The sequence below is a fragment of the Mesoplodon bidens genome, assembly GCF_964165515.1.
Source record: "Mesoplodon bidens genome assembly, contig: HAP1_SCAFFOLD_227, whole genome shotgun sequence".
NCBI lineage: Eukaryota > Metazoa > Chordata > Mammalia > Artiodactyla > Ziphiidae > Mesoplodon > Mesoplodon bidens.
The window spans coordinates 379,651-393,132 of record NW_027671685.1 but is presented as its reverse complement, the minus strand read 5'-3'; the positions used below and the strand labels follow the sequence as shown (position 1 = coordinate 393,132).

Below are 13,482 nucleotides of genomic sequence, written 5' to 3'. Positions count from 1 at the left end.
CCTTCTGTTTCATTTTAGATAGTTTCTACTGCTATATTTTCCTTTTTTAAAAAATATATTTATTTATTTATTTGGCTGTGTTGGATCTCCATTGCTGTGCATGGGCTTTCTCTATTTGCCATGAGCGGGGGTTACTCTTCGTTGCAGTGTGCGGGCTTCTCATTGCGGTGGCTTCTCTTGTTGCAGAGCATGGGCTCTAGGTGCACGGGCTTCAGTAGTTGTGGCTCATGGGCTCTAGAGCACAGGCTCAGGAGTTGTGATGCACGGGTTTAGTTGCTCCATGGCATGTGGGATCTTCCCGGACTAGGGCTTGAACCTGTGTCCCCTGCATTGGCAGGTGGATTCTTAGTCACTGAGCCACCAGGGAAGTCCCATCTACTGCAACTTTGTTAACCTCCTACCGTGTCTAACCTACCTTTAATCCCATAGAGTTTAATTTTCATCTCAACCTTGTCATTTTAGCCTCTAGATTAGACTTTTAACAAAAATCTTGTGTCTCTACTTAACATGTTCAGTCTCTCCTCTTAGTTCCTTGAACATATAGAATACAGGTATAACCTTTAATATCCTTATCTGCTAATGCTATCATCTCTTTCATTTCTGAGGTGGTTTTGATTGATTGCTGTCTCTCCTATCATGGGTCATATTTTCTTGCTGTTTTGTGTGCCTGGTAATTTTGGCTTTTTGTTTTACCTTGTTGGTTATTGGGTATTTTTATATTCACTTGAGCTTTATTATGGAACATGATTAAATTACTTGAATCATTTTGATCTTTTCAGGTTTGGGGTTTAAGCTTTATTAGGCAGGACCAGAGCAGCATTTAGTCTAGGGCTAGATTATGCCCACTATTGATGCAAAATCTTTTGAGTACTCTACCCAATGCCCTCTGAATTATAAGGTTTTCCATGCTGGCTGGTGGGAAGAAGAGCTCTCCCTGGCCTGTGGGCTGTGGGGATTGCTTCCTCTCTAATTAGAGTCTCATCCTTTTGAGTGGTTCTCTCCTGGCCCCAGTAGTTTCCTCACAAATGTGATGACCTCAGGCGGAGAGTTCTCTTTCTGTGTGCAGCTCTGCTCTCCAGTCCTCTACCCTGCAAATTCTAACTGCCTCAGCTTCTTTGGACTTGCAGCTCCTTCACCTTAGGGTGGCTCTGCCTGGGTCCCCCTTCCTGCACTGTGGCCTGAAAACATCTCTCCATAGAGTAAGGTGGGACAATCCTTGGGCTCACTTCATTTTTCCACCATCTCCCAAGGGTCACTGTCCCTCATTGCCTGATGTCCAGTATCTTGAAAACTGCCGTTTCATATAGTTTGTTTAGTTTTCTAGTTTCAGATAGAGTAAGTCTAGTCCCTGTTGGTATATCCATTTTGCAAACTAGAAAACTGGGGGTCTGAAATAGTAAGTAGCTGTGAGCTATTAGTGGAACCAGAACTGGAATCTAGGCATTATACATCAATACCTGGTGCTTTTTCCACAATATCATACTGCCTTTTCTAAGTAACAATTTCCTCATGTAATTGAAACTTATCCTTTTAAGACTTAAAGCTTAATTTGAACCATTTTTGTTGGAAATTAAAAAAAAAATGTTTAAGTACCCCTGCCTTCTTAAACAGAGCATTTTGAATATATCTGAACCTCTTCATTATCAACATTATTTATAATCTTATACAGTGGTTATCAACCCTATCTGACCCAAGTAATCCCTTTTGAATAAAATATTTTATAATGCCCTTTTATTCTGAAGAGTCTGAGCCCTTGAGAAACATCAGGCTGGGTTTCTGCACTTGCTATTTACAGTTAGGATGGGCAAAGGAGTGCCAGACAATGCCTGGCATATTCCTCCCTGTCCCCACTGTATAAAAGCAGCCTCCTCTCCCTACTGTTGAGGGTCAGGTACTCCTGCCAAAATGGTGACTCTTAGACTTCAGGTCCCTGGACACAGAGTTCAAAGTGCCCTGGGGGGCAGCCATAGCTTGTAGTTGAATGGATCCCTGCTGTGTGCCCTTGCAAGTGTAACACTCTTGAGAAGTAGGACCTCCAATCCTGCAGGGCCCAGCTTTGTGAGGACAGCAAGCACAAAATCCCCCAGTGAGTCACGGGACGTGATGGTGAGTGGAGCTACTCTTGCTTCTACCCGTTGGTTCCCGGACCCATGCATTATTGGAAAAAAAGGGTCATGTAGAGGTCCCTGTTTTTTTCTTTTCTTTTTTTTGTGGTACGTGGGCCTCTCACTGCTTTGGCCTCTCCCATTGCGGAGCACAGGCTCCGGACGTGCAGGCTCAGCAGCCGTTGCTCAGGGGCCCAGCCACTCTGCGGCATGTGGGATCTTCCCACAGCGGGGCACGAACCCATGTCCCCTGCATCGGCAGGCAGACTCTCAACCACTGCACCAGGAGGGAAGCCCGAGGTCCCTCATTTAATGCGTATTCCACATCCTGAAAGATGGCACTGCAGTCTTTTAGCATATTGTCTCTGAATACTCTGAGTTGGTGTTTCACCTGTGCCTTCAAAAGGCAGTTCCAGTGTTCTGTGAGGCTGGCTGCTTCTGGCTGGTGCAGGATGTAATACAACCAGTGGATTCCATGGTCATGGGCTCACTGCTCCTCTTCCTCTGCTGTAAAGTGGGTTCCCTGGTCAGATGCTCTGTTATATAGGACTCCACACCTGTGGAATGGGGAATCTGTATGGATAGTGGTGCTGCCTGAGGCTCTGCAAACAGGGAAGACAAGCCCATACCTAGTATAGCTATCCGCCCCTGTGAGGGACAAAGTGCTGGCCCTTCTGGGATGGAGGGAGTCCAAAGTAGTTGAGTTGCCACCAAGTAGCCAGTTGGTCTCCCTGAGGACTAGTGCCTATCGCTGACAGGTTAGCCATTTCAGAGGCAGCAGTAGCTAGATTGACCTTGGTAATCTATATGCATGTTAGGGAATACAGTGGATTCCTGCCCACCTCCCAGATCTGCTCTCCACCACTCTGACTCAGCTCTCTGCCCTTATGAGGCTGACCTCTTTGCATTGCATCATCTGGGCTCCCTTGCCCTGTAGGTTTGGTCAGTGGGAGGCCCAGCAGATCAGAGAGTAAGAGGAGAGAGAGATTATCCCCCAGCTCCTTACCTTCCAAGCCATGGTTTTGCAGAGGTGGTATCCCTTGACCAAAGGCCACAGCTCCTGTTGAGCTGACCTTTGTTGAGCTCCGAGCATTCACAGGGTTCCCACACAGTTCGTTCTTCTCCCCCCTGTAGCTAGAGATGATAGTGGCCTCCCACTGTTTATACTCCAGAGTGCTACTTCAACATCCCCTGTTGACTTCCCTTTATCTGCCCCACCATGTGGACAGTCTCTACAATCAGACTGTCTTCAGTCTGAGGATGCCATCTGTTCCTTCCAGGACCCTAGCTTACAAAATAGAGTATTTTCTGCCTTGTCTTTTAAATTAAGCTGTAGACAGTAAACCTATTTTCGCCTTTCCTTAATTCACTTGACAAATATTTGCCAGATCCTGTACTGCTCTTTGAGAAAACAGGGGTGAACAAGACAAATGGATAACTTTGTCTTGTTAATAAAAAGGTAACTTCAAACAGTGATAAATGATCTTCCTGAGTAATCCTTCTGAGGACTGCGAGTGAAGCCTCCTTAGATCGGACAGTCTGGGTAGGTCTTTTGGAGATAGTGAGGTTTAAGGACCTGAGGACCTTGACCTGAAGGAGGATCTTGCTCAAAGATCTGAGAGCAGGATATTCCAGATAGTGAGGCTGTAGGCAAGGGCAGAGGCCAAAGAGACCAAGGAGCTTGGCTTGTTTAATACACAGAAGCTTCTGGAATATGGTGAACAATACTTTACAGGTGATGGAAAATTTAACTATGTGTTTGTAGCAAGAATGATGTGCCCACTTGTAACATGGTGTTGGCCTCTTTTCAAAGAAGACAATCCAGTTTGCCGAGCAAGTACTTTTCAGACAATTTATTGTGCATATGCTAGATCTTAGCAAGACCTATCACTGTATAACCACTTAACTGTGACCCCAAGTTACCTAAGGTCACAGCTACAAAGTTGCAGAGGTGAGATGCCAACCATTTGTTTTATTCCAATCTTGGAGGTAACTTTCCCCTCCAAATTCAGGAGTTAAGGAGGAATATGTCAACTGAAGGTCCTCAACCACGTTAAGAGATAAGTAATCTATCCAAAGACGCTAATAAATCCAAAGATACCCAGAGAGTGGGAAGATATAACAGGTCTTGTTTTCAAAAACGGCTGTGGATTTGCCCAAATTACAAAGGTCCAAGCAAGTCTGTTGTTTTTATTTGATTATTACTGGAGTTAGTGGGAGAGTTATGTGGGACCCATTTTAGGATACAATATGCCTGGTAGGAATCTGAGCCAGCAGAGAATGTGCTTGACTTCCAGCCTTGCCCCCCTTTCTTGAAAAAGACTGTTCCGGCCATTTGATTCTCATTCAGGCTTTCCTACTTTACCCCTGGGTGTACATTTCCATCAGAATCGCAGTATAGGTTAAATGTGGTGCATTCTAGATGATTATTTTTGGCCAAGTGGTGTTTCCACTACAGAATTAAGCCATCAGCTCATCAAAAGTTGGAGTTCTTTTCCCCTATCTTTTGCATTTGTTAAAGCCTAAATTTTCTCAAATGAAAGACTTCTCTAGGTCAGGAACAAGGTCTTACCATTTGTTTCCAGCACCGCATGTCTGGCACATAATAAATGGTGAGAGTATTAAATATTCTAAGAGGCATCCTTCCACTAGGCTCAATCCCGACTCTGACTGCGTCTGTAAGTATGAATGCACAAGAGGTCGCTTTCCACCACCAAGCGGCACTAGGGCACCATCTAGAAAGGATTCACTAAGTTTTCCACAGGGTTTGAAGTTTCGTACTTCAAAACTTCTGACACTTCAAAGTGTCAGGTTAATTCACAAGTCGAGGGGAATTTTCCCAACAAATGAATGATGCCGCAGCCAGGAGTAGGCTGCAGAAGGCGCTCTGAGTCTCTGGGTGCACCACAGACCACTTGGAATCGCAGCTGGAACGCGGGCTGCGGAGTCGCATAGGTGCATGCACGGGAGTGGGTGCAGCCTGGCGTCCAGGTGAGGGCGGAGGTGCGTGCTGCACGTGGGGTCAGCCAGGTACGCGCTGTGGGGCTCCGAGGAGCCGGCTCCGTTTCCGCCCCCGCCCCCTCGCCACGCAGTTCTGGCCAGGCCGCTCCTCCCCTGGGTGGGTCCCGGCCCCTCTTCTGGCAGGGTCTATTTGCATAGAGGAAACTGCCCAAAGTGGCCGCTGTGGAGGAGCTGGCGGCAGGGAAGGGGGCGTGCACCACAGTCCGCTGCTGCCTGGAGGCCAAGCCCCGCGCTGGGCCGAACTCGTTCCTCGGGCTCTCCAGCACGCTCAGCCAGCGACCCCGGCTCTGTGCACCGTCCTCTCTGAGAGTCCACCCGCGATGAGCTCACCATGAGTCCAGGCCAGGGCGCCAGCGGCGACACGCAGAAGGGCTGCTGGACGGGCGGCGGCGGTGCGCAGCTCCCCGCGACAGCACCCGCAGCTTGGGCGGTGAGCGCGCTGTGCTTGCCGCTCTCCGCCGGCTCAGCGGTCGCCTGCCTGCTGCTGGGCGTCCAGGCCGCCGCGCTGCAGGGCCGGGTGGCGGCGCTCGAGGAAGAGCAGGAGCTGCTGTGGCGCGCGGGGTCGCTGGACACCCTGGTCGCCTGGGCCGAGCCGCAACTTGAGCACCTGCTGCGCGAGGTAAGTCGCTGAGCATGGGTCTGGGATTGTCCGTGCACCGGGAGCCGTCGCGGTGCGGAGCGGCCGCCGGCCAGCCGTGAGCGCCTGAGTCCGTCCGAGCAGCCTGCGCGGGGTCGGGGTTGGGGTGGGGTGGGGTGGGAGGCTCGGGTGCTGGCGGCCGAGGGGTCCTGCTGTTCCTGCTCCAGCCTCAGGGTCGGCCTACGTGAAAAACAACCTAGAAGGGCTGTTTCGGGGACGAGCAGGGGGAGGAAGAGGAAAGACTGCGGGCTTTGAAATAACAGATCTGGGGGCGAGTCTCCACGAGTGTGTGCGCTCGGACGGTGGCTTCCCGCCTGCATTAAGGGCCTGCCTTCCTACCTGTGCTGGGATAATGAAGAAGCTCTTGCGGGAAGTGTGTGGTGACTTCTGTCACTGGTAGCAGCTACTGTTCCCAACGCTGATATACCTGCAGATGTGTGGGGCCCCCAGCAGACCGGAGGTTTCCTGGTGGCAGGAAACCTCAGTCAGAACCTGGACGGGGCCCTTGGAGGGACATGGTCAATCCAACCTGCCCTGTCCACCCTACGGCCCCTCAAGAAAGTGTTTCAGAACAGCTCCATCTTGGAGATGCTGTGCTGTGCTTGGGGTTGCTTGGGCTCAGCGCTCACCCAGGGCAACCCAGACCTGAGGGGGTGCCAACATCAGCTTGGCAGGGTGAGGGGAATAAAAAACAGTCCGGGCCAAAAAATACAGACTCTGGATTCGGTCGACGCCACCTAGGCGATGCCACCTGGGCATTGTGGACCCAGCAGATGCTGAGTTTCCTTGCTGGAAGCATCATATGAGACTCTCTGACACTTCTGTTAAGGTTGCTGCTATGTGTCTTCAAAGCAGGAGCCACATTTGGGACTTCAAATCTCTCACCCATCATGCTGATCAAAACCTCCAGCAGGGCACCTCCCCATAGAACAGTGGTGGTAGACTGGCCAGAGTGCCCCTGTTTGTGCTGGCCTCCCTTGCCTGAGCCATCCTCTTCTTCCTAGGAAAGGCAGCTACCCCAAGGTCGCAAGCATATTCCCCAAAGGGGCATCCTCAACTGTAGTATGAATAGCACCACAGTGTTTCAAGGTAGAGGAGAGGATGGGCAGGGCTGTTACTACCACTTCCCCTGAGCTGTGCCCAGCTGTGATCTTTATTACTGTAGCTGTGTATCCATTTTTGAGTTAATTTAGATTCTTTAAGGTGAATGGGAGAAGACTGTACCATGCCTTTGTGTTCACCATACCTATTTCTTAGTCACTTTAATTTAAGCCAGTATCACATCTCTTCTAATTTGGTTTTGGGCAAAATTGCTGCTTCATGAAATGATTTCCTATGTTCCTCTTGAAAGTGCCTGCAGACTTTAGAAATCTCTCTGCAGCCCTGCTGGCAACTCCTGGTGATGTTTTCATAATTGCAGCCCATTACCTTTTTGCAGATCCTTAGAGACAAGGATGTTGAATTGATTTATGGAGGGCCAGTAAATTTTCTACCTGTTAGTGCTATAACTGTGGCTGTTCTTTCAAATGGGGGGCCACTTTTACTTAATAAAAAATAAACTGCAAGCTTTGATTGAGTAAATCAGAAATCCCAGTAAAACCTTTTAGAAGGAACTTGCAAATTGTGTCCATTAATAAGGAGGGGAGTCCTGGGAAAGCAGCCACTGCTGAGATTTTCAAGTCCTGAACTATGCAGATCATAGGAGGCTTCATCCTGCTTCCAATGAGTTACTGGGCAGAGTGTTCCCCCTCTCTCTCCCTCTCTGTTTCTCTCTCTCTCTCTCTCCATACCCCTCTCCCCCGCCCCCCCCTGCACTTCTTTCCTCTTCATTAGTAAGGGGAAGGGAAAATTTGAAATCCTGGGATTTCCACTTGAAATTCGCTATAGCATTCTGCAGGCTATACCATTAGCATAGGACACATCTTAACACTTCGTGCTACTAGCTAACCAAATTTGGTGTTGAGGAGTCTCTACTTGGAGCATCTGAGATGCCACACTATGAATGCAGTTGGGGTTCAGCTTCTGGCTGTTTGAGTGTCCCTCTGAAAAGGCATCTCTTTCCCAGGGCACCAATCTGTTCCTGCTCCTAGCCATTCTTCTTACAAATGTCACTGGATGGGAAATGTGCATGGCCTGGCCAGTGATCCTGAGAGTCCCTGGCTGAGATGAGGGGACTCATGTGAGGTGCATAGTGGGAGTCGGTAATTGGGTTTAAATAGATGTGAAGATAACTTAGGAAAACTCTTCGGTATGAAGGACAAATAAATAATGAACTGAAAATCTCTTAAAGAAAGAACCTTTGTACTTGAACATGTTTTTCAGTTCTAATTTGTTCTCAGTGAAGCATCCTTTCAGCCTGTGCTGAAGTAGTTGTGTATGTGAGGATGCCTGCAGCTTGTCCTTTTACCAACAAGCTTGTTTTCAGAGAATAGAAATCCTTACCAACCATACACAACTTTAATGTCAGAAAAAATAAGGAAACAATAAGCCAACAGAAGCCACTGTTAATATGGGACCCACTGTCTTTGTTCCCTTGGGAACAGAACTGTGAAATAACTTCTTTGGGACTGGCTGATGTGCCTGATAATGTAGATATAGAAGCTACAAAAAAGGGATATTCATGATAACTCATCATTATTAAAGACCCTTCCCATGGTACAAAATAAAGAAATGGTTTTCAGAAAATAAAAGCAAGATTTTTGAGCAAGAGTCATTAACAATAGTATCTTCAGTATGACCCAAAAATATAAATGCAAAACAAGCATATGATATTATGCTTTTAAAGTGCTTTAAAGAGCTTGCCTCAGTAATCAACCCCCCCATTAGTTATACCTATAGTTACAGTATTACAAAAGCTTAAATTTTAGAGTAAATAAAATAGCTGCTCTACTACAGCAAAAATTTTAATGCAAGAATTAAAGAAATATTTAGTTGTATTCAGAGGAAACTATTTTCAGCTTACGAGTGATTTATTGTTGGCTGTTGGTCTTCCATTCTCCAGACCAATCAGTTTGAAAACAAGAAAAACCCAGAGACTCAGGGTAAAATTCAAGCCCTTTCCTTCCCTACCATCAACTATATATATTGGTTAAGTTACCATAAAACCCAGAATCAAATGTAGCTGTTTTTGGCCTCTGTGGCAGCTTTTCACTTATCAGTACTGCTCTAAGGTGTATGCTTTAATAAAAATGCCAATTTTTGAATCCCTTGGCACAACTGGAGATGGAGTATAAATCATAGCTACATTTGTTTCCTTGACATTTCCTGGCTCGCAAACCAAAGAAGTTTATAGTTACTTCCTGGCATGCTCACTTTATCTCTCCACTTTTTTTTTTTCTTGTTTTATTTTGCAGAAGTTTAGGAGAGCTTTATAATAATAGCAGCATGTTTCGAATGAGCAAACTGTTGGGACATTCCTTTCACAGATATATTTTGGAATTGTTGAATTGGACTTTTACACATTAACTTTGAAGATTTGCAACATCGCTCCTGAAGTTCGGGGATCTGAAAGCTGAATGAATTTATACCAGCAGGCAGAGAGGGGTAGATGATAAATGGGGTTTCAGTTCCACTATTTACTAGTCCTGGCATCTAACCTCTTCAACTTCCTGAGCTCCTGCTTCATCTTCCCTAATACGATGGTCGCAACTACCTGTGTACTGATGAGCAAATAAGATAATGTAGAGGAAAGTGGTGGTCAGTAAGTCTTTGATGGTCAGTACCAAAATCCCCAAGTGTGATTCCTTAAACAGTACAGTCATTGAATTATCTTGCATAACCTGAGAATCCTGGAAGTCAGCCTGCAGATCCTGGGTTAGTTCAATGACTTGGCCATGACTGGGTGCCAGGTCATTCTCTGCCATTCTTTTTTTTTTTTTTGGTTTTGTTTTGTTTACCCTGTCACTTTATTTTTATTATTTTTGTTTTTTTTCCTCTCACAAATTTACATTTAATTTCTTTTTTCTTAACATCTTTATTGGAGTATAATTGCTTTACAATGGTGTGCTAGTTTCTGCTTTATAACAAAGTGAATCAGTTATACATATACATATGTTCCCATATCTCCTCCCTCTTGCATTTCCCTCCCTATCCCACCCATCCAGGTGGTCACAAAGCACCGAGCTGATCTCTCTGTGCCATGCAGCTGCTTCCCACTAGCTATCTATTTTACACTTGGTAGTGCATATATGTCCATGCCACTCTCTCATTTTGTTACAGCTTACCCTTCCCCCTCCCCATATCCTCAAGTCCATTCTCTAGTAGGTCTGTGTCTTTATTCCCATCTTACCCCTAGGTACTTCATGACATGTTTTTTTCTTATATTCCATTATATATGTGTTAGCATAGGGTATTTGTCTTTCTCTTTCTGACTTACTTCACTCTGTATGACAGACTCTAGGTCCATCCACCTCACAACAAATAACTCAATTTCACTTCTTTTTAGGGCTGAGTAATATTCCATTGTATATATGTGCCACATCTTCTTTATCCATTCCTCCGATGATGGACACTTAGGTTGCTTCCATCTCCGGGCTATTGTAAATAGAGCTTCAGTGAACATTTTGGTACATGACTCTTTTTGAATTATGGTTTTCTCAGGGTATATGCCCAGTAGTGGGATTGCTGGGTCATATGGTAGTTCTATTTGTAGCTTTTAAAGGAAACTCCATACTGTTCTCCATAGTGGCTGTACCAAATTACATTCCCACCAGCTGTGCAAGAGTGTTCCCTTTTCTGCACACCCTCTCCAGCATTTATTGTTTCTAGATGTTTTGATGATGGCCATTCTGACTGGTGTGAGATGATATCTCATTGTAGTTTTGATTTGCATTTCTCTAATGATTAATGATGTTGAGCATTCTTTCATGTGTTTGTTGGCAGTCTGTATATCTTCTTTGGAGAAATGTCTATTTAGGTCTTCTGCCCATTTTTGGATTGTGCTGCATGAGCTGCTGGTAAATTTTGGAGATTAGTCCCTTGTCAGTTGCTTCATTTGCAAATATTTTCTCCCATTCTGAGGGTTGTGTGTTGGTCTTGTTTATGGTTTCCTTTGCTGTGCAAAGGCTTTGAAGTTTCATTAGGTCCCATTTGTTTATTTTTGTGTTTATTTCCATTTCTCTAGGAGGTGGGTCCAAAAGGATCTTGCTGTGATTTATGTCATAGAGTGTTCTGCCTATGTTTTCCTCTAAGAGTTTGATAGTTTCTGGCCTTACATTTAGGTCTTTAATCCATTTTGAGCTTATTTTTGTGTATGGTGTTAGGCAGTGATCTAATCTCATACTTTGACATGTACCTGTCCAGTTTTCCCAGCACCAATTATTGAAGAGGCTGTCCTTTCTCCACTGTACATTCCTGCCTCCTTTATCAAAGATAAGGTGACCATATGTGTGTGGGGTTATCTCTGGGCATTCTATCCTGTTTCATTGATCTAGTTTTCTGTTTCTGTGCCAGTACCATACTGTCTTGGGTACTGTAGCTTTGTAGTATAGTCTGAAGTCAGGGAGCCTTATTCCTCCAGTTCCTTTTTCTTTCTCAAGATTGCTTTGGCTATTCGGGGTCTTTTGTTTTTCCATACAAATTGTGAAATTTTTTGTTCCAGTTCTGTGAAAAATGCCAGTGGTAGTGTGATAAGGATTGCATTGAATCTGTAGATTGCTTTGGGTAGAAGAGTCATTTTCACAATGTTGATTCTTCCAATCCAACAACATGGTATATCTCTCTATCTATTTGTATCATCTTTAATTTCTTTCATCAGTGTCTTATAATTTTCTGCATACAGGTCTTTTGTCTCCTTAGGTAGGTTTATTCCTAGATATTTTATTCTTTTTGTTGCAATGGTAAATGTGAGTGTTTTTTTGATTTCACTTCCAGATTTTTCATCATTAGTGTACAGGAATGCCAGAGATTTCTGTGCATTACTTTTGTATCCTGCTACTTTACCAAATTGATTGATTAGCTCTAGTAGTTTTCTGGTAGCATCTTTAGGATTCTCTATGTATAGTATCATGTCATCTGCAAACAGTGACAGCTTTACTTCTTCTTTTCCAATTTGGATTCCTTTTATTTCCTTTTCTTCTCTGATTGCTGTGGCTAAAACTTCCAAAACTAGGTTGAATAAGAGTGGTGAGTGTGGGCAACCTCGTCTTGTTCTTGATCTTAGTGGAAATGCTTTCAGTTTTTCACCATTGAGGACCATGTTGGCTGTGGATTTGTCATATATGCCCTTTATTATATTGAGGAAAGTTCCCTCTATGCCTACTTTCTGCAGGGTTTTTATCATAAATAGGTGTTGAGTTTTGTCGAATGTTTTCTCTGCATCTATTGAGATGATCATATGGTTTTTCTCCTTCAATTTGTAAATAGGGTTTATCATGTTGATTGATTTGCATATATTGAAGAATCCTTGCATTCCTGGAATAAACCCCACTTGATCATGGTGTATGATCATTTTAATGTGCTGTTGGATTCTGTTTGCTAGTATTTTGTTGAGGATTTTTGCATCTGTGTTCATCAGTGATATTGGCCTATAGTTTTCTTTCTTTGTGACATCCTTGTCTTGTTTTGGTATCAGGGTGATTGTGGCCTCATAGAATGATTTTGGGAGTGTTCCTCCCTCTTCTATATTTTGAAAGAGTTTGAGAAGGATCATTGTTAGCTCTTCTCTAAATGTTTGATAGAATTCGCCTGTGAAGCCATCTGGTCCTGGGGTTCTGTTTGTTGGAAGATTTTAATGACAGTTTGAATTTCTGTGCTTGTGATTCGTCTGTTCATATTTTCTATTTCTTCCCGATTCAGTCTTGGCAGGTTGTGCATTTCTAAGAACTTGTTATTTCTTCCAGGTTGTCCATTTCATTAGCATCGAGTTGCTTGTAGTAATCTCTCATGATCTTTTGTATTTCTGAACTGTCAGTCCTTACTTCTCCTTTTCATTTCTAATTCTATTGATTTGAGTCCTCTCCCTTTTTTTCTTGATGAGTCTGGCTAATGCTTTATCAATTTTGTTTATCTTCTCAAAGAACCAGCTTTTAGTTTTATTGATCTTTGCTCTCATTTCCTTCATTTCTTTTTCATTTATTTCTGATCTGATTTTTATGATTTCTTTCCTTCTGCTAACTTTGGGGTTTTTTGTTCTTCTTTCTCTAATTGCTTTAGGTGCAAGTTTCGGTTGTTTATTTGAGATATTTCCTGTTTCTTAAGGTAGGATTGTGTTGCTATACACTTCCCTCTTAGAACTCCTTTTGCTGCATCCCATAGGTTTTGGCTCGTCGTGTCTCCATTGTCAGTTGTTTCAAGGTATTTTTTGATTTCCTCTTTGACTTCTTCAGTGATCACTTCGTTATTAAGTAGTGTATTGTTTTGCCTCCATGTGTTTGTAGTTTTTTTATTTTTTATTTTTTGAGGTACGGGGGCCTCTCACTGTTGTGGCCTCTCCCATTGCGGAGCACAGGCTCCGGACGCAAAGGCTCAGCGGCCATGGCTCACGGGCGCAGCCGCTCCGCGGCATGTGGGATTTTCCCAGACCGGGCAAGGAACCCGTATCCCCTGCATCGGCAGGCGGACTCTCAAGCACTGCATCACCCCAGTGTGTGTTTGTATTTTTTACAGAGCTTTTCCTGTAATTGATATCTAGTCTTATAGCATTGTGGTCAAAAAGATACTTGATACAATTTCAATTTTCTTAAATTTACCAAGGCTTGATTTGTGACCCAAGATATGATC

At 44.5% G+C, this 13,482-nt stretch overlaps 1 protein-coding gene across 1 annotated transcript in view; it reads left to right on the top strand.

The window, feature by feature from the left end:
- Nucleotides 1–5,457: 5,457 nt before the first annotated feature.
- Nucleotides 5,458–13,482, top strand: part of LOC308611194 (collagen alpha-1(XXIII) chain-like) — a gene marked incomplete at both ends in the record, with an annotated part of 49,028 nt that continues 41,003 nt past the window's right edge. The window contains one exon of the mRNA XM_081260070.1: nucleotides 5,458–5,745. Within this exon, the coding sequence (XP_081116196.1) occupies nucleotides 5,458–5,745 (288 nt within the window). The remainder of the gene's footprint in view (nucleotides 5,746–13,482) is intronic.